The 20,364-nt window shown below is 37.1% G+C and overlaps 1 protein-coding gene across 2 annotated transcripts in view; it reads left to right on the top strand.

The window, feature by feature from the left end:
* Window positions 1–20,364, top strand: part of LOC149552647 (uncharacterized) — a 228,990-nt gene that overhangs the window by 119,092 nt on the left and 89,534 nt on the right. For both annotated transcript variants that reach the window (XM_089788220.1, XM_089788221.1), the window contains exon 9: window positions 1,296–1,394. In XM_089788220.1, coding sequence (XP_089644346.1) covers window positions 1,296–1,394 — 99 coding nt within the window. The remainder of the gene's footprint in view (window positions 1–1,295; window positions 1,395–20,364) is intronic.

Here is a 20,364-nt window from a genome sequence, read left to right as displayed (position 1 = left end):
CTGCAATTCACAAAGGAGTTATCAGTACTTAACAAATCAGTTTTGAATATAAGCAAGAAAGATAGGTTGAGTCAGCTTATGGTGATCAATGAGTATATATCTTGTTGTAAAGTCGAGCGGTGGGTGATCGGGCATGTAGTGTCCATGTAAATCCTTGGCCAGGGTAGGTTTAGTGGCATGCTTGCTACTGTGATCACTAGAGGTCAGGTTTGCTAACAGTTGGATAGATGGGCTCATGGGAAGGACTCCATAGCCTAGCTGGCTATATAGCTGACACTCTAAAATCAAGATGTTCAGTGGCAGGACAATGGTGTCCCATGCCTAATCTTTGGTAGGGATGGCCTTTCTCAGTTGAGATTGTGTGAGGAAACTTAAATGTTCACGGTTGGGAGGTTAAGCCCTTGACAATGTTTCCCTGCTCCACCAGATGCCAGGACTTGCACAAGACAAAGTTATGATCTGCATTCAAGTTATCTTCTTTCGTCTGGTATTTTACATTTATGTACTTGCAAGTTTAGTTGAAGATATGTTTAGATAGTTGTTATTGTTATTATCATTCAAGCAGTTCATTAGTTATTCTCCTGTCAACTATCTAGGTTTTAGTGAATCTGTTATAACTCTTGATCTCTTTCATATGAGCATGTATAATAGCTTTTATAACTGCCTTCTCATGCTCATGAATACGAAAAGTAATTGTGTTCAATGTTATGATAGTTGTTAGTTAAGGCTGGGAAAAGTGGGATTTTACACTGCTTGTCTCTGATTGAAGCCAATCCCTTGAAGTATCTACCAGCCCTTGTATTGAGAAAAGCTCCTCTCCAATGCTTGCTTGATATTTTCCAAACTTGGAAGTGCAATTTCCATTTTTTTCAAGTTGAAGCACTAACATAATACTTGATGTCTACCATCCACCCATCGCTGATTCTTCTTTCTTTGCTCTGTCTCAATGGAGGTCGAATCTGTTTCGAACTTGGAAGCTAAAAGTCTTGTTTGTTAAACCATCTCATGTTGTTGGATATCTGTATCACCATTTGGTTGACACATAACCAAGAGAATCCAGCTACAACTTATGATGTACCATGTATTAAATTCAAGTTTCCTTGTCATAGCATCAGAGAGCTGTAACATTGTGTTAAAAAATGAAAGATAATATGTGGCATATCCTACAAAAGATATCATAAGAGACTACAGTTTCTGATAATTTCAATTGAAATATGAATGTTGAATTTAGTGCACAATTTTCCCGTGTTTATTGCTTGCATACTGAAGGTTCTTTTTGATATTCTACTAATCAGGTAGCTGCAAAATCTTTCATACCTGCATTGTTTGGACATGCCACTGAAGATATGTTTATTCAACCTCATCATTCAGATCTCATATACAAGTCATATGCTGTAAGTTGTATGTTTTTTATCTGGTTTATTTTGGAATATGTTTAGAAAAAGATGTTCAACTTCAAATGCATAGATGATCTATTAATTTTGTTCCAAGTGCTATACCAAACATGGATGGAAAATGAGTATATGCTAATTCCTTTTTATTATTATTATAATGCTTGATTATCTGAGGTCTATGTTCATTTATTTGTTTTGTCTTGGACTCTGGACACTAGCAACATGTGTATTGAATAAAGCTATTGGAAGTTTCATTCTGTTTTTAATAGTGCGTTATAAATAATTTTACATATATGATCATCTATATTGGAATATTGGTTTTAAATGAAACCCGATTCTCATGGTCATAGTTCTACATAAATATGTTTGTGGTTTAAATTTTTTTTCTTCTATTTAATAAAGTAATTCTTTTCTCCTATGTTTCACTAGGTTTAAAGGAAATTGAAGAATATTGTCTATTTAAACATCTTACTCTTTGTGCGAGTATAATGTCTAGGTCTATAGTTGTGAATAAGGATTTATTGAATAAGATTGAATTGTCAATAACTTTAGTTTCATATGATGTGTTAGGATACTCAAGATCAATAAATCTACCTCATTTTTATCAGTAATTTTTTTAGTATACTTGGAATCAATGTAGTAACCCTCCCAGGAACTGTAGACCAAAACTTTCACTTTTCACAGTTTCAAGTATCAAATATTTTTTCAATCAGTTGTCATGCTTTGAACATCATGGAAATTTCAACAAACAATGGCCTACCTTTTCATAAAGAGTTAGCAGCACATCTGATTAAATTTAATAGGATCAATATGATCAAGAGTTACCAGCACATGAGGCTGCAGACTTCAATAGATGGGTTAGGTACAACTACCCTTGATATGCACATTAAATGTTTAATACACTAAATAAATGCCTAAAGAAGATATTAAACATGAAGAGCACATGAATTTACTTGGTTGGGGTGGGGGGGGTGGTGGTGTGAATCAGTATATGTGACGACTATTACTTTTTAAAACTTGATTAGATGTAATAGCTATATTTTACAAAGCTTGATCAATAACACATAGGAATGCAAGATTTGCATGGAAACCCTAATGGGAGAAAACCATGACAACTTTCTTCTTTTTTATGATTACTTGTTTTACAAAGATAGTAACCAGCTTGAATCCAAAACTAATATCCCTAACTGGAGCAAGTAAAATACTATTAAGCATTGAGAATCTTTTTGTAATTATGATGAAATGTTCCTCACTCATCCACTCTCTGATGCTAATATGGGAGCAGCTTAAATGGCAACCAAAGACAGAAAATTACTGGGAGATTTTTTGAAAACAAGCAAGCTTTGTTGGTTGTGAAGCATACAGAAATATTGTGTACTGTTCATTAACAAAATCTTTACCAGAATGAGAAATCTGAAAAGGATTGAAGTGCTGTTCAGTATACCAATGGGAAAATTTTCAGACTAGTTCCTCAGGAATGATATTTGTCAGAGCATGTAAATAATGATATCGAGCCAACATATTCGTATTCATTTAGAAGAAGTCAATAAGAAAGGCTTGGCACAGACCCACAGAATTGGTAATCGGTACCTATTGAGCACAGGGAGGGCCCTGACAAGTGTCTTGCGATGAATTAATGTCAGAAACTGCTACAGAAAACGTGGTTTCCTTGTTTTGTGTCTGCAAATATAATATGAAATGTACAGATTAATATTATGCAATCACCAAAAAATGAAGAGGGTGTGAGTTTTGGTCAAAGGAAGTGACTCTAATATTTGAAAGGATAAGGATTCGAACACAAATACATGGGCAATGACTGATGTATTTGCTATGTCACCCGATGACCTGGAGTGTCCGCAAAGGAACCATAGACGAATACATCTGAAATATCAGTACCAAGAGACTTTGATGTTATGACACATGCTCTTTTTCTCCTTCCATTTTACGATCACGAGAATTTCGGTTAGAGGATCACCATGGAAAAATATGAGTTTTCTTATGCCTTTATGTGGAAAAACATACTACTTCCAAAACACACATACCTACTATTGTGCAAGATGATGGTCATCGACTTTGGAGATTCAATGATGAATGGAGTCCCGGCTGGTAGAGAGCAATTTTCCAAGGAAGAATTTGGCATAGAGACTTTAATGCCTATCTCACACAGGGCCTCCTGAAGGAGGGAATTGTGTTGAATATTATCGATCATTTTTTTGGGTTTAAATCTAATAATATTCTATGTTCGTCGCAGGTTTCTGGATGTACAGAGAACCAAATTGTTACAGATATCTATTGACCATCATATATATTGTGCCTGGAGGAATCAAGGATAAACTGAAGTTTTTAAAACAATCCATGGATAGAGGAGGGGTTGTGTTTTAAGAAAATTGTGATTATGATGAGTAATAGAGCAGTTGTGGCGATTTAGAAGATTTGTAACAATGCTCCTAATTTGCATTATATCACAGCTTTAAAGCATAATAATATTTAAGAAACAATTTAGGATAAGAATGAGATTATATTTGGACCGAGAAGTTATTCGGTGATTTGTCATGAAAGGGTGTGATGCTTAGAAAAGCAACCGACACCCCTCTAAAATCTATAAATATGGAACCATAAGGCACCATACAAATTAATAATACATATACAATATTTGTAAAAGACTCTTGGCAAACAGAATATTATACTTGTGATATACTTATTTTGGTGGCAAAACTGGTTGATTGAACCAAGCTGGTGAATTTTGAAGTCTTGGCAAATATCTTTATATGTTTGGAACTGAAGTGCAGCGAATAGATCATCAATTCTGAGTGTCTTCATTGCATCCGGTGTCATGCATATCAGTAAGGAGTTTATTTTTATCTGCAAAGTTTAGAAGTTAAATATTATAATTTTGTCCTTTGTGATTGTTTTATTTTCTGTAAATAATTTAATATCAGGATGAGTAGATTGAAATCAATTATAGCCTTTTAAACTTGATAATCGCAAATATCGTGAAATACTAAATTGTTTCCATATTTGTGTCTATTTTCTCTCCTTGTGAGTTAAAATAAAATAGACTAGTTTAAATGTGCTTGGATATAACTGATTAGTCGCATCCTGATAATCAAGTTGTTTGCAGTTTAAATAATAAAACTTAATAAAGTTGAAGATTGCAAATTGTGATATTAACTCTATTACTTCCTTTTCAAAATTCCGGCACTGGTCATTAAGTTGCTTATAATTTCTAATTCATAGGCCGGCAAACATTCCACATCTTTCCATTAGAAACTAATATATTCACTTGGTTTGAAATCTATTATATTTTCTTCATTTCGAGCAATCACATATTTTATTTTGATTGTTAACTTTGTTCTTATTTCAGCATTTACAAGATTAAAGTAATCATACTTTGAAGTTATTACTCAAGATTTATACTCACTTAAGCAATCTAAAAGTTTCCTAATCCTCTTGCCATTTCAGGAGACTATCATTGCATTTAATCTATTTGCTTTATATAATCTTCGATTCATGTGATTCAGGATCAAGTGCGCCCGCCTTGGCCTTGCAAAGCCAGAAGTACAGGGAACTCGAATTCCATCATTCAGTTCCGTCAAGTTGGCCTTCAACCAGTTGGATACCCCAACATCAAGTTGGCAAGGCTTGTAGGATTCCAATCTGCAGTTTTGGGAACCAACAGCTTCTACAATGGATGATGGATGATTTTGATGTTCACCAAATATGCAATAAACTTGCTCTTGTATTGCCTTTGAGTCTGCCCCAAGTTCTCTTCTCAAGCTGATATAAATATGTAGTTGAATTAGCTTGAATCTGCCCCAAATTTATGTCACAAACTGCTATTAATATGCTTTTATAATATCTTTAATCTGCCCCTCAATTCAGTTTGTATCTCTTTATGTTCATACAACACACTCTCAATCGTGTGTGTGTGTGTGTGACTTTATATCACTTTATATCGAAGGGTCAGACCATTTTGAATAGATGACATAAATCCTTCTGATTTATTTGCATCCCTTCTTTAGACCGTAACTCCTGAAAATAGCATTACTAAACAAATTACAGCTTTTTGAGAATGTTTAGTGAATACACTGAATCATACCTTGGGGTAAATTAATCATCAAAAGGTTAGCATTGCCTTCAATTGATATTAATTGTCGCTCTCCAATTGTATATATGAACCGCCATGATAACAATCACTCAAAAACCTGAACTCGTTTGGCTGGCCATAATGAATCCCTATGATACTAATCACTAAAAAACTAAAGTCAACTCTATTGATCATTATAGTTTATTGTACATAAAAACAATTACTGATAATTACTATCTTCTCATAATAGCGACTGCCACTGTTCTTCGATTATTCTCACAAGATCATGGCACTTAAACATTTTATCTCTACTTGATTACTTCCCATTTGGAATCTTTTTAATTCAACTTGATAATAAATATATGAATTTTTTGTGTAGGTAGGCCCATTATATTCATTTAAATTTTATTTCTACTTTCCAACTCCCAAAGATTGGCTTTGTCAAGGAGCAAGGTGACTCCTTAAGGGTTTGGCCTGTATGAATCTTTTAACCTTTAATTGTAGAAGGCAGTCGATCGAGATAAGTTCTTTCTTGGATAAAACAATTAGTTGTCTTTGGCCCTGATCCACTTCAACACTTCATGTTGGGGCAATGATCAAATATTCTTGGAGGTTTGCCTGGTCATTGATGATATTATGAATAACTTTGTTTTCACACTTTTGACACCAATGACCAACATGCCAACAAAATAAAATGCAATTATCTATCTTCTAAAATTCCAACTAGGATAACTAATTTGATTGAATGTACCATACTAAATGATTAGTTATAAAAGTAAGTTGTGACATCAAACTTATGCCAACCAAGCCAAAGTAAGGTTAACATGTAAATTATGTTTGCACTAACAACCCCCCATAATTGCAACTTAGGGAGAAAAGCTATCATGTAAGTAATACAAGACTAGGTTGAAAATGCATTATGAAATAGGCCCTCACAACTAGGCCATGTTAGTAACCCATGCACAACTAATCATGCGACTAATATTTCACAAACAAAGAGGAGGAGAAAAATAAGTGGGATGAAACTCCTTTCCAAAAAAGATATATTTGAATTATGTACAAGTGAAAGATGAAATGATGTATGGAGGTCTCGACATCAATAACGCCCAAGAAGTGATATATATTGATCCAATGCTTGTAAACAATTTGTCTCCCATTAGAAAGAAACAAAACTATGTATAAATGCAGAAATGGTTCCCATTCAAATTCTAGAATATGCTTATGAAAGGTAGAAGCATTAATGTAATGTCTCCAATTTTGAGTTGTGGCAGATATGATGGATTTAGTCTATTATTGGGTCCTTGTATGCTGATACCGGTGTTTAGATGACCTTGTTGTGGAGTTATTAGGCTCTCCAATGGCCTAGGGTGGGTTTTGGCTTTGTTTTGAGGGGCTTTCTATTTATAGGAAGTCAACAGTTGATTCCGATGAGCTCAGATGAGTTAGTAGAGTTGAGTGATGCTCTCAGTTTTTACTTTTGGCTTCTGGTTTGGGCTCCAAGAATCTTGGAGGGGGCGTCCATTTTTAGTAAACCCATCAGGTTCATTCATTGTCTTTCATGATTATGATCACTCATGTATTGTCAGATTTCGATTTTGATGCATCTTTAGTCATTTTCGCAAGATGAGTGATTATAATTATTATTCAACTAAAAAATGCAAAGGTTGCTATTTTTCCTGGTATTGTATATTAGCCACCTTGGTGTCATAGCTCGTTGGAACCTGTTTGAAAGGTTTTAAATCGTGGGCACAAGAAACAGTGACCTTCTGTGTTAGAATGTCATAATATGATTGAAAAGGTTAGTTTTGGAGCCAAAGGGAATTAATAAATTGTATTATTCAATAATGTGCCTAAGTGTAAAGCAAGGGGGCTTTTAAGTGAAAGGTGTCTTGAAGAAGCCATCTTTATTAATTATAAAAATGATGCTTTGTGAGAAGGGAATTCATTGTTGATAATTGCTTTTGATATATTTCTTCGCGAGGGTTTGAGTTTTTTCTGAATTTCTTGAGGACTGATTCCTCTTGATCTGAGAATCAATTCACTGCTGTTGTAAGGCAAGTTGGATTAAGTCTTTTGACTCTGAGGGTGCATTCAATTCATTGCTGAGGTATAGTGAATTGAATTATTTCTTCAATCTAATTTTTGTATGCCTTCTATACTGTGTTTTTGGAGGGCGGTTAAAGGGCTGCAAGTTGGGCGTTTAACATCACTTCACTTGGGCGCTGTTGTTACCAAATTTGAATGTCTATTATTTGTGTTTGTGAGGCGGAATTTGTTTTTTTATTTTAGTGTTTCTATTTCAGCTTTTCATTCATAGTTGGTGTTGACTATATTTTCTTTTTAGGCATTGGAATTCTTCAGCGAATCACATATAGCTGGGCAATATTCTTTTGGTATTTGGCACTGTTTTTTTGAGAAATCAAAATATCCCCTATTGAGCAGTTCTTGATCGAGGACATTAAGGGCAGATTTGCTACTGCTGTTTGGACGTCAGTATTGTTGTCTCCTTGCTGCAGGGACTACACATTTGGGACCTGCAATCGCATACTGGGAGGCTGCAATTAATTCCTAGACCCAACATTCTTGTTTGGGATGGGAAATTTTCACTATGAGGGTGGTGTCTCATGCATAAGTGCTACAATTCGAGTATATCTATTGATAGTAGGTTCCTTTATTTAAATGTAATTTTCATTGAGCAATACAATTGCAACATTAAATTCATATTTATTTGTATGAGCATTGTTGTTGAAATAAACCATTTGGCAATTTTTTACTATTTGTTCCAGAATATCATATATTTGAAAAAATAAAAAAATCATACAACACAAAAACAAAAAAAAACAATTGCAAAACATCAAAAAACCAGAACATATCTAGTAGTTTGCTAGAGAGAGCCAGTTGGGTTCATTACAATGGTATTAGAGCAGTTTGCTGCCATCTTGTGGGGTAGGAAAATATTTATTATTTTGGATTTTCTGTCTTAACTTGAGTGACCAGCACTTTTACAATTGTTCCAGCTATGGACAGACATAGGAAATCTAGTAAATATGGAACCAGCTGGATAGCAAGGAAAATCTCAAGAAGCAAACAAATGCCTTGATAGAAAGTATAAAAAGGCTTAAACAACATCGGAAAATGATAGATGTAAGATTTTCAGATCCGGTAACAATTGACAGGCTAGCTAGGTATATGGTTTCCATTTTTAATAGGTCTCCACCAAGAATGCAAGAGGATAGACTTGAGTTTTTCATAGGTGAGACCTTCAGAAGTCTTCACAACCAGTTTTCCACAATTTGTATTCATGGTGAAAATGATCATGTCCTTAGTGGGGCAGCCACTAGTCCTATTTGTAGTTATGATGATTGAGTTCCTACACAGAGACATGTGGAGGTCTGTTTCATCGATGGACAACAACACTAAATTTTAGCAGTTTGAAGATTCCAAAGTTAGTGCTTCAGAGAACGTTGAGGACATGCTAAGTACCTTTGATGGTAATCTTATATCATTTGGTAGTAGTGGGGATATGGGCAATACAGGGTCTGATTGTCAGGACACTAGTCTCTTATGTGAGCATGTTGATGCTGTTGATAGTGTGAGGGCAGATGATGCAGCTATTACCATTGGTAGTTTAGACTCTCTTGAGGAGGGGGTTGTTTTTGAAGACTATGTGGAGGATATGAGCACTAACAATTTTGATTTTAATGGCAGCTACCATAGTGTTGTGTCAGTGTAGGAAGCAACAATCTTCTCAGATGGGACAAATGAGGACATGGAGCTACCCAATTATGAAACTCATGGTTTGAGTGGTATAGAGGAGTTAGGTGATGTAGATTTATGCCTTGGTGATGTTGATCTACATGACATTGAGTCATGTGTGCACTAGCAAGCAAAGGGGTCTCTGTTGAACAATGTTGTTACTAGTGTAGTAGGAACCTTTGATTTTTCATGTGTTGATGATTCATGCTGCAACGAGTTTGATATATCATATCAAATTTTGGGTGATGACTCAGAGGAGATCTCGAAAGAGCTAGGTGCCAGGATCTTGGTTTATAGCAACTTACTGACGAGGGGGCAGAAAAGATATGCGAGGAGTTTGACACAAATACGACTTTGTAATGACATGTCTCAAATTTTTGGCTATGATGTCTGCTCTGTGTGAAACTAATTGATTAAAATTAGAGATGCTACTCCTTGATTCCTCTGTAATAATCACAGTTTGATAATATAACAGTTCACAATGCTGGAGTAATAAAGTATAGAAAGTGATTTTTGATAACCAAAACCTTTCGGTAACAAGACATATCAAAGCTCCATCATGCATTCAAATGTCCAAAACAAGGATATTTAAATGAATGATTTCAGATTGTTCTGTCCAATTTCAAAAACATTAGTGTTCAATACATGCATAGATTAACAAGGGAACTTGGTGTATATAGCCTGTTGGCAAGATAACTCATAGGCTCAACTGATGGTTTTATGCTTCACCAGGTGACGTTCAACTTGTTCACTGTCACCCGTACTTTATACACAATCAGATGATCTCGTCTTCGACCTATGTTCTATTCTCATCGTGAGGGTCCCTTGTTGGTGAATTTTCTTATGCAATTGTCGACTGCTCTATGCTCCTGACCAGTGGAAAAATTCACTATAGTTGAACTCTAGATTGCGTGAGTGTTCCTACTAGACCATACAACACAGAGATGATTACAATCTCTAGTCTTCGGTCACAACTTCATGCAATTCCCGACTTGCCAATATATTTCCTGTGAACATAAACACTTCAAGAATACTGGAAGTAATAAAATTATTAATAGGAGCTACGTCCTATTCAGAGAACAAAGGGGATTTCGTCCCTTGCATAAAACATTCTTTACCTTGCACAAAATTGTTCATCATTGAATGCCTGCCTCCATCGACACCCACCCAGAAGAAGCCTTCCATCCTTGCCAGTCATGGAAGAAAGAAGCGTTGTGTTTGGAAAAGCATATAGAGTTGGGCATTACTCCACCACTATTCATGGAGAATGTGTGGTGGTTGCCAGGAGGGCGGTAGACATTAGCCAAGTTGCCATGTAAAGAGAGTGACCACCACCACCAAGTGCGATTAAGAATAAGGAACTCCAGGAGAGGAAATAATAAAAATATTTGTTTTTAACTTGTTTTCCAACCCCCACGACACCACTAGATGTATAATTGGAGCCTACCAGGGTGCACAAGGTAGGCTAAGTAAAGTCTTAGTTAATTGGATGGAAGGGCACATGACAGGCTTTGACTTCATCAGAGGAGGTATTGGTAGAGGTTCCCAGTAGTAGTACCTCAATTGTTGATGTGTGCGAGGAACTTGACACACATGATGTTAGAGATCTTGTAGAGAGCAATGCAAATACAATCTCCTACCATAGGTAGTTAGTCAGAGAGCTTGCGTAGGAGCTAGGGTTTTTAGAGACATCATGTGAGCAAACAACTGAAGGTGAGTGATAGTGATATCTTTTCATCTCTTGAGCATTATGATGGTATTCGATAGATGTTAGTTGTATATGGTTTGGGTGCTCCAATGTCAAATGAGCATTGTGGTAGTTGCCTTTCCCTAGCAAAGATTCACTTACTTCAAGAGGTTGTCAGGATCTTAAAGCAAATTATTCACCGTTTGTAGCTGACCAGGATTACCTTCTTGAGTGGGGTTGCACTTGTTACGAGACATTGTTAAGGAAAGATGAGGTGGTTGAGGTCTCCCATGAGATTAAGGTGACTATGGACTATCTGTAGTGTATTCAATTGGCTTTCTAGGAGTCACAATCATGTTTGGATGAGGTTATCGTAGAGTTGGAGCGTGTCTAGTCCACACTAACCCTAGAGTGATTTTAGGTACATATAATAGTGGTTGGTGGAGAGTTGACTTTCATGGATAGAGATGATGGGTGTGGCAAGGATGCATTTACATCCATTCTTGATTTGAGTGCAATATCGACAGGTGAGATGAGTGTATCAATGAAGGACTGCAAAGAGCTTCTTGTTGTATCAGGTCCCCCAGAAGTTAGCATGGTAGTAGTAGATTCTTCAGAGGGTTGTGTGCCAACTCCTAACACTACTCCCTCTTCTTGAGAGGACTTGGGCAGAGTATTAGCTGATTAGGAGAGATGACCTATCATGGGGTTTTGTTTTCTTTTGCCGGAAGCAAATTTGTGCTTCATCTCATTTAGCTGTAACATTGAATGTTTGGCATTGCCCCAATTTTAGAGGGATTAGCTATGGATTGCAGGGGAGCAGGTTGATGCTTCATCATATAATTTCTATCGCACATAGTTGCTTATGGAGTATCTTCTTGAGAGTTCAGACTTGTAGGAGGGATCATACACAGTTTCTGAGGGTACTCTCATCCAAGGTTCTTGCGACATTCGATGTCTGGTGGGAAAGATTGAAGAGACCTTGCCTACAATGCTTCCCCATAGGGAGTTTGTGGTTGGATTTGCTAAGAGGGTTGCCCAGGATCTTGCCTAATCAGTTGTTCGGAGTCAGAGATTGGAGCCATCTCTTGATTCCTAGTTTGGTACCTATGAGCCTCTGATAAAGATTGGAGCATTTCACTGCCAGTACATAGTAAGGAGTGTTCATCATTTCTCTTTTGACACAGGTAAAGGATTTGGCTTTACACCAGTTTGCGTTGGCTCCATTTTTATACCATCCTCTATGGGATGGGCTTGCACCGTCTACAGTTGATGGGGTTGGTAACTGCAAGTTAGTAGTAGGCTACTTGCAGAGGCAACATACCCATGACACTTTTGTAGAGAATAAAGATGGTGGCAGTGTTGCATCTATGTTTGTTGCTATCTCCACATTGCAATTGGATGTCAGTGTTAGTTATATTGGGAGTCGGGACACAAGTGTTGATAGAGCTGGTGCTTTAGTTGGTTTGAGTTTCGATGAGTTGAATACTCCATCAGCGCCTCCTGTTAGTTTCTAGATGATTTTGTTATTGATGTCGGTTATTTGGGTGCTAGTGCTACGGAGTTGGTTGTGCACAATAGGGATATTACACAATTTTATCCTTGGGATTTGGGTGGACTGTGATGTTTGTTTCTGCTACGGGATCGCTTGGGGACAAGCAATCTTAGGGATGGCAGACTGTAATGTCCCTATTTTTGAGTTCTAGTAGATTTGATGGATTCAATCTATTAGTGGGTCCTTATAGGCTGATATTGGTGTTTAGAGGACCTTAGTGTTTAGAGGACCTTAGAGGATTTATAGTAAGTCAATAGTTGGTTTCAATAAGCTCAGATGACTTAATGGAGTTGAGTGATGCTCTCAGTTTTTATTTTTGGCCTATGGTTTGTGTTCACTCCATTAGGTTCATTCATCGTCTTTCATCATTAGGATCGCTCATGTGTTGTCAGATTTCGATTCTGATGCTTCTGGCATTTTCACAAGACAGATGCATTATAATTATTGTTCAACTAAATATGCCGAGGTTGCATTTTTTGCTAGTATTGTATATTGGTCACCTTAGTGTCATAATTGTTGGAACTGGGTTGAAAAGTTTTAAATTGTGGGCACAAGAAACAATTATCTTATGTGTTAGAATATCATATAATATGGTTAAAAAGGTTGTTTTTGGAGCCAAAGGTAATTAATAAATTGTATTATTCAATTATGTGCCTAAGTATAAAGCAAAGGAGCTTTTAAGTGAAAGGTGTCTTGAAGAAGCCATCTTTATTTATTATAAAAGCAATGCTTTGTGAGAAGGGAATTCATTCTTGATAATTGCTTTGGATATATTTCTTTGTGAGGGTTTGAGTTTATCTGAATTTCTTGAGGACTGATTGCTTTTGATCCCTTTTGATTTGAGAATCAATTTACTGCTGTTGTGAAGCAAATTGTATTAAGTCTTCTGAATCTGAGTGTGCATTCAATTCATTGCCGAGGTATAGTGAATTTAATTATTTTCTTCAATCTGATTTTTGGATGCCTTCTATATTGTTGTTACTAAGATTTTGGAGGGCGATTTAAGGGTTGCAAGTTGGGCATTTAACATTACTGCACTTGGGCACCATTGTCACTGAATTTGAGCATCTATCATCTCTATTTTTGAGGCAGCATTTGTCGTCATTTTGGTGTTGTTTCAGCATTTCATTCATAACTGGTGTCTATTATATCTGTTGGGCGTTGAAATTCTTCAGCAAATTGCATATAGCTGGGCGTTATTCTTTTGGTATTTGGCACTGTTTTTTTGAGCAATCAAAATACCCTATCGAGTAGTTTCTGATCAACACAATTGAGGGCAGATTTGCTACTGCTGTTTGGACGTAGCAAAATTTAAAATATATAGGGAAATTTGCATATATACATTACATTCATATGAAAATCAAAACATAGATAAAGCATGCCATTTAAACATCTTAGAACCTTAACATAGAACATTTCAATGGTCAAACCCAATGTTCAATATGCATTCATAATTTGGAAATATTGGGAATATGCATGTATGATCAAAAGAATAACATAAAAAAATGAACACCCAAGATCATAATTCGGAATTCATTGTCAATAGCAACAAGAACAATAACCCACCTTCCAAATTGAGACACACTTCTATTGTTTAATTTTGAAACTAAGTGGACTGATATTGATAAAAAAAATCGGTTATACAGCTTCAATCATGATATAGGTTTGTTATAATAAGACAGTACCTTGATGCAACCTCCAATATTGACCATGTCAATCATGATATAGGTTTATTATAGTAAGACAGTAACTTGATGCAACCTCCAATATTCACCATGTCTTTGACAAACGATCTCAATCAACTCAACACTATTGTATTACCCCAAAATGACTAGGTCTATAATGCACTTTTAAAACTTTTCCAATCCCTTGCAAGCAATCTGCTATATAATTCTGAGCGTGTAGCATTACTGTGACAACATTCTTAATTTCACGATTCTTAATGTAATGTTGTCAAATACCAAATAGAGGACCCCAAGTAGCAAGAGTATCTACCAAACAATAATAAACATGTTAGGTTGAACTTAGAAGGAGGGGCCCACTTTAAAATTAAAAAGTTTTTAATAAAAGAAATATGTGTTTTTTAAGTGTTGATGTTGCCTATCCCATGAGAGACGCCCATCCGTCTCGAGGACTTTCAAGGGATCCCCAATCATCATTCCTTGCCATTGCGTCTCCCTTGTTTATATTTACAAATAACTTAAGTGAGGTTTTGAATTTTTATGGAAAAAAGAACAAAGATTTTGCATTTTCTACTTTGAGTTAAGCAGTTTTGAAGAATTTGTCAGTTCAAGACTTTATGCAAAAGAAACAAAAATAAATAAAAGAACTATATAAATATGAGAGAGAAGTAGGTGGGGCACACTTGCCTCTGTACTCAGAATCCTAAATGTTTGAAACCTATACTTGTGAATCCTAAATGTACGCAGAATGATGAAGGGTTGTGACTCTTTTAAAGGGTAATAATTTCAAAAGGTTCTGAGTCTTCTGACCCTTCGAAGGGCAACAATGATTAAGTTTTCTTACTCTTCCAAAGATTGGTAATTGTAAAAAGGTTGTGACCATTGGAAAGGGGAGACATGATGAAGGGGTGAAACTCTTTTTCACATAAGAAGATATAAAGGGAGGATATTTCATTTGAGAGGCAAGGAAGGGTGAGAAATTTGAGGAATAATATATTACTCTCAATGGCAACAATGAAAAATGGTGACTCAATTCTAATGAAAGTTGGTGACCTTTTCAATCAAGTATAAAGGAGATTTCATTCCAAGCCAAAAAGGAGGAGCAATATCAAAAGAGTATTATACAAATTTTGAGAGAAAAGGAAAAGTAAAAGGTGACCCCGAAAGTGGGACACCACGATGGTATCAAAGCATTTTCTTGCCATCTTGTAGGGTAAAAAAAGATATACAAAAATCATTCACTGTGAAAGATTAATGCTGAGAAGCTTTTGGGGAAAATTGTGAGGAGAACTTGAGCCAAGGTATAAATCAGATTTGGATTAGAGAATAAGGCATAAGTTGAGAAAAAGGTTTATGGAAGATTCAAGAAGAAATTATCACAAACTGACAAAAAGATCCATAGAAAAAGTTGTGGAGAAAAAGGGTTTGACCTAGAGCTATATACAATTGAGGTCACAAATGGGGGACCTCATCCCATTATAAACAGTCAACAGCTACAATCCAGTGGGATTTGAACCTTGATGGCAAGAACAACAACACTACAACTTAACCATCACAATGTGCCAGTGTTGACAATAACTGTAGCATTAACATCATTAATACAATCATATTTATCAACTTTTTACATCAATCACTCTGTCATTATAAATTTTTGATTAGCTTTGAGTATGAGGTGAAAAACTTGTATTAGGAATCTGGATATACAATAGACAACAAAAATAGGCATTCAAATATGGTTGTTTTATGCATTCTAGCATGAAAGTTGTTGATATTGTGTAATAGGGGTAGAATGTCTTTCTTTGTGGGGCTTAAGACATTTTCTATAACATCACTTGTATATAAGTTGCTTTATCCCATTTTAAAAAATAATTCAAATAACCTGTGAGTCAGCTAGTTGCCTCAAAAAAGCTTTGTGTTCTCTTGGTTCAATGCTCCTGTATGTGGGTTTAAGCCACTGTTGTAATGTTCCTGTTATAAAATAAATCATTAATCAAACTATTGTTAATGGGCCGATTGATTTGATATATCTCGGACCCATTTTTGTTTTGTTTCCATAGTTTGTGTCACCATCACCCATCTTTGTACACCCTCAAAAAGTTTTCACTGACGGGTATTTAAACACGACTTGTAGGTAGTCATTAGGCATGCAATTTGGATTATTTTCTTTATATTGCGAATTCTAGTTAGGATTCTCTGTAGTTCGTCATTTTGGAAATGAAAGATCTTCCCTACTTGGCTATTTCTGATTTCGGTGGGATTCAACCCTCACCCTATTTTGTCGCCTGTAATACTTCACTCGGATTTGGCAAATCAGAGCACCATCTTTTAGCAAATCTAATTGAAGGGTTTTGTGTTCTAATCTCCATTTTGATTCTATCTTATGAATTTGGTTCTATGTGTTAATGTATGTCTGAGCACTACTCCTCTATCTGTACATCTCTTCCGATACAAAGTGCCTCTTTTCGTGTGACTACATGACCCTGTACAATCAACGTCCCAACTCCCTCATATCATCACCGTAAGGCCATTGGGCCTTCCTCTTCCTGCTACCGTATGACCAACATTGGTTACCCCTCCGTACGATTTCTTACTCTACACCGTACGGAAAATAGTACGTCCGATTGCTGGTTATCATACCTTGTACGACACTTATAACCCTCACACCGTACGACCTCCTTGGTCACCGTACGACCTAAGAAGCTCATTGCACGTCATTCTCCCACCCTCACCGTATGACTAATTTGTAGCCTAACACCATACCGTACGGCCTCCCATCTTGCTTGTACCTTGGTCAATTCACCTAGCTGTACTGCCCTCTTGAACACTATACTTGCTCCTTCGAACTGACATTGAGCAGGAGAGAGGATTGTCTGAAAGTAGTTGTAGGAACGGAACATTACAGTGGTATCAGAGCTTCGATCCTGCTAGCCTGTGGACAGTGAATAAGAGTTTATAGCTGGAAGAGAAGAAGAACACATTCCATTGATAGAATGGCTGCTGAACCGGAACACACAGTCGCCAAACTCATGGCAGTATTGAGGGAGCTTGCGAGGAATCAGGCACAAATCAATGATACTCAACGACTCATGGAAGAAACTCTTAAAAAGTTGACAGACAATAAAATATCTGGTGAACAAAATGGTCACAGCGTAGACTCGGTGTCGGATAAAGCAAACCCTCATCCAACATGCTCTTGACCTTCCATGCTGTCTTTTCCTCCACGGATAGAGGCACCACACGGAGGGAAACAACCGACCTTTGAAGAAATGCAAGAACAATAGAGGGAAGATTGGAAGAATGCGAATTTGGAGGAAGATATATCCTACAAAGATTATGCAGATCTAAGAATGAGATACTTTGGAGGCGGAAACAGATGATATTTTAATGATGATCTTAGGAGGAAGTTGAGAAAAGAAAATTTGTTTCCTTTTGACAGATCTGGAACCATATCTGCGCAAGCGTGGGTAATGAAGGCCGATACTTCCATCTTAATCCTATGCCAGAAGAAGAAGCAATTAAATTTGCAGCATTACACTTGGAGGGAATAGCACATGAATGGTGGCATCACGATACCATCACACTGCGACATGATCAAATATATACTTATGTGGAATTCACCGAGAAATTGATAGATCAATTTGATGGTAAAGATCTAGAACTCAATTTCAAAGATTTGGCACAGTTGAGGCAAATGAGATTAGTCGATAAATACATTGCGAAATTTTAGAAACACTTTTTCTTGGTCACGGACATTTCGGAAAGAAGACGGATAGTGCTCTTCATGGACAGATTGAAAGAACGATTGAAAGGTTGGGTAAAGGGGTTCAATCTTGCCACCTTGTCGGAGGCCATTAAGAAGGCACAAAGTATGGCATCATCATCAGCATCATCCTCGCGAAGTTACTCACATTCCAAACTGCTGGTGTTTTCGAAAGACAAAGATAATAAACCTCCGCCCAAGAAGCTGTCGTTGGATGAAGCCACTTGATAGGAGCTTCGAAGGAAGAAACTATGTTTCAATTGCAAGGGACCTTGGGAACTTGGGCACAAACGCCTCGGAAAAGGAAAGATCCATTACATTGAGGTCATGTCCGATGATGAGGATGAACTGGAAGAAATACCCTTCGAAGACAACCAACATCACGATGACACCAACATGGTCAGTTTGAACCGTACGGAAAGAATTGTAGCATTGGTATGACGCGGAGGAACTATTGCCTAGCCGATAGCCCAAGATGCACAGTATTTCATGTACGAGGAACCCTTCAAGGACAAAGGGTTATGGTGATGCTCGACAGTGGAGCTACCCTAAACTTCATAAACTCATCTCTGGTGAAGCAAAGAGGTCTACCTACAGAGACACACGCAAGCTTTCAGGTCAAGGTTGCCAGAGGGACTCTTATGCCCTACACACACCTTATTCCTCAACTAAGTATCACAATGGCAAATCACACGGTGACCGAGGATTTCTTCATAGTGGACCTTGATGACATGGAGGTTATTTTGGGCATATAGTGGACGGAGACACTTGATGAATACACTCAGAGTTTCAAACGGATGGATTTCACTTTTCTTGTCAATGGAAAGAAGGTTTTTCTCTGCAGAATGGCGAATGAGGGTCCGAAGGAAGTTTCTGCGCATCAGATGGAGACAATTTTTTGGTGTAATGACGTTGTTTGGGCTGCACATTTGTTTTGTTTCGACAGAACCTATAAAAAGGTAATGAACACCTCTCCAGGATGATGATCTCTAGAATATTTTAAGTAAACACAATAAAGTTTTTATAGACATTCTTCGTGGCATACCGCCTCATTGAGGGTTTGAACACACTATTGAGTTGGAAGCAGGAGCCAAGCCGGTCATAACCACACCTTACCGCCATCCCAAGAAATTCAAAGATGACATTGAAAAGATGATTCAAGAACTGCTAGAGAAAGGATGGATCCATCCCATTTCCAGCTCCTTCGCATCATCAATGGTTTTTCTCAAAAAGGACGGATGATGCGCATGTGTGTGGACTACTGTGCGTTGAACAAAAAATAAATAAAGAATAGATATCCCATTCCAAGGATAGATGAGTTGCTGGATGAATTACATGATGCAGTTTATTTTTCAAAAATAGATCTTTGTTTTGGTTACCATCAGATCCGCATGAGGGAGGAAGATGTGGAAAAGACGGCCTTTTGTTGTCACTATAGGCATTATGAGTTCCTGGTCATGCTGTTCAGATTGACAAATGCACTTGCTACATTCCAATCATGGGTGAATCGCATCTTCTATAAGCAATTGCGCAAGTGCTTATTGGTATTTTTTGATGATCTTATTTATAGCAGGACATGGGAGGAGCACCTGAAGCATCTAGATGAAGTCCTGAGGATCATGAAGGAGCATTCGTTGTTCGCTAAGCAATCCAAGTGTGAATTCGATATGATAGAAATATTGTACCTAGGGCATGTTGTCAGTAAATATGGAGTTCAAGTTCATTAGGAGAAGATTCAGGCTATCCTTGATTGGCCTTCCCCAATATCACTCACGGATTTGCGAGGGTTTCTCAGATTGTGTAGTTTTTACTGGAGGTTCGTTAAGGGATTCTCTTAGCTCAGCGCACCCTTAATGGATCTGACAAGAAAGGGGTCTTTCCAATGGAATGAAAAGGCACAACTCACTTTTGATAAGTTGAAAGAGGCAATGAGCACTTGTTCCATACGTGCATTACCTGATTTCACTCGGCTATTCATTTTGGAGTGTGATGCATTCGAAGAAGGCATTGGTGCAGTACTAATGCAAGATAGACACCCCATAGCTTATGAGAGCAGGAAGTTTACGCAAACAAATCACTTATATTCCATCTTTGACAAAGAGATGTTGGCCATCGTACATGCACTAACCAAGTTTTAGCAGTATCTGGTGGGTGCCAAGTTTGTCGTTCGTACGGATCAGAATAGTTTGAGATATTTTCTGGAGCGACGAGAATTCAACGAGAGGCAACAAAAATGGGTAAGCAAGGTTCGAGCTTTTGATTTTGATATTGAATATGTGAAAGGAAAGAACAATGTGGTTGCAAATGCCTTGTCGATGAAACCCACCATTTGCTCACTAAATCAGATTTCAGCTGATTGGAAGGCACATTTGCTGGTAGAATATTCCAAAAATACATTTTCCTATGAGCTAATGGATGGCCACACCCAGGATAATCGGTATAA

The sequence above is a fragment of the Cupressus sempervirens genome, chromosome 6, assembly GCF_028749045.1.
Source record: "Cupressus sempervirens isolate cs-2001-9-10 chromosome 6, ASM2874904v1, whole genome shotgun sequence".
Classification (NCBI taxonomy): domain Eukaryota; kingdom Viridiplantae; phylum Streptophyta; class Pinopsida; order Cupressales; family Cupressaceae; genus Cupressus; species Cupressus sempervirens.
Note: the sequence above shows the minus strand (reverse complement) of the source record. Positions and strands in the feature narration are given on the sequence as shown.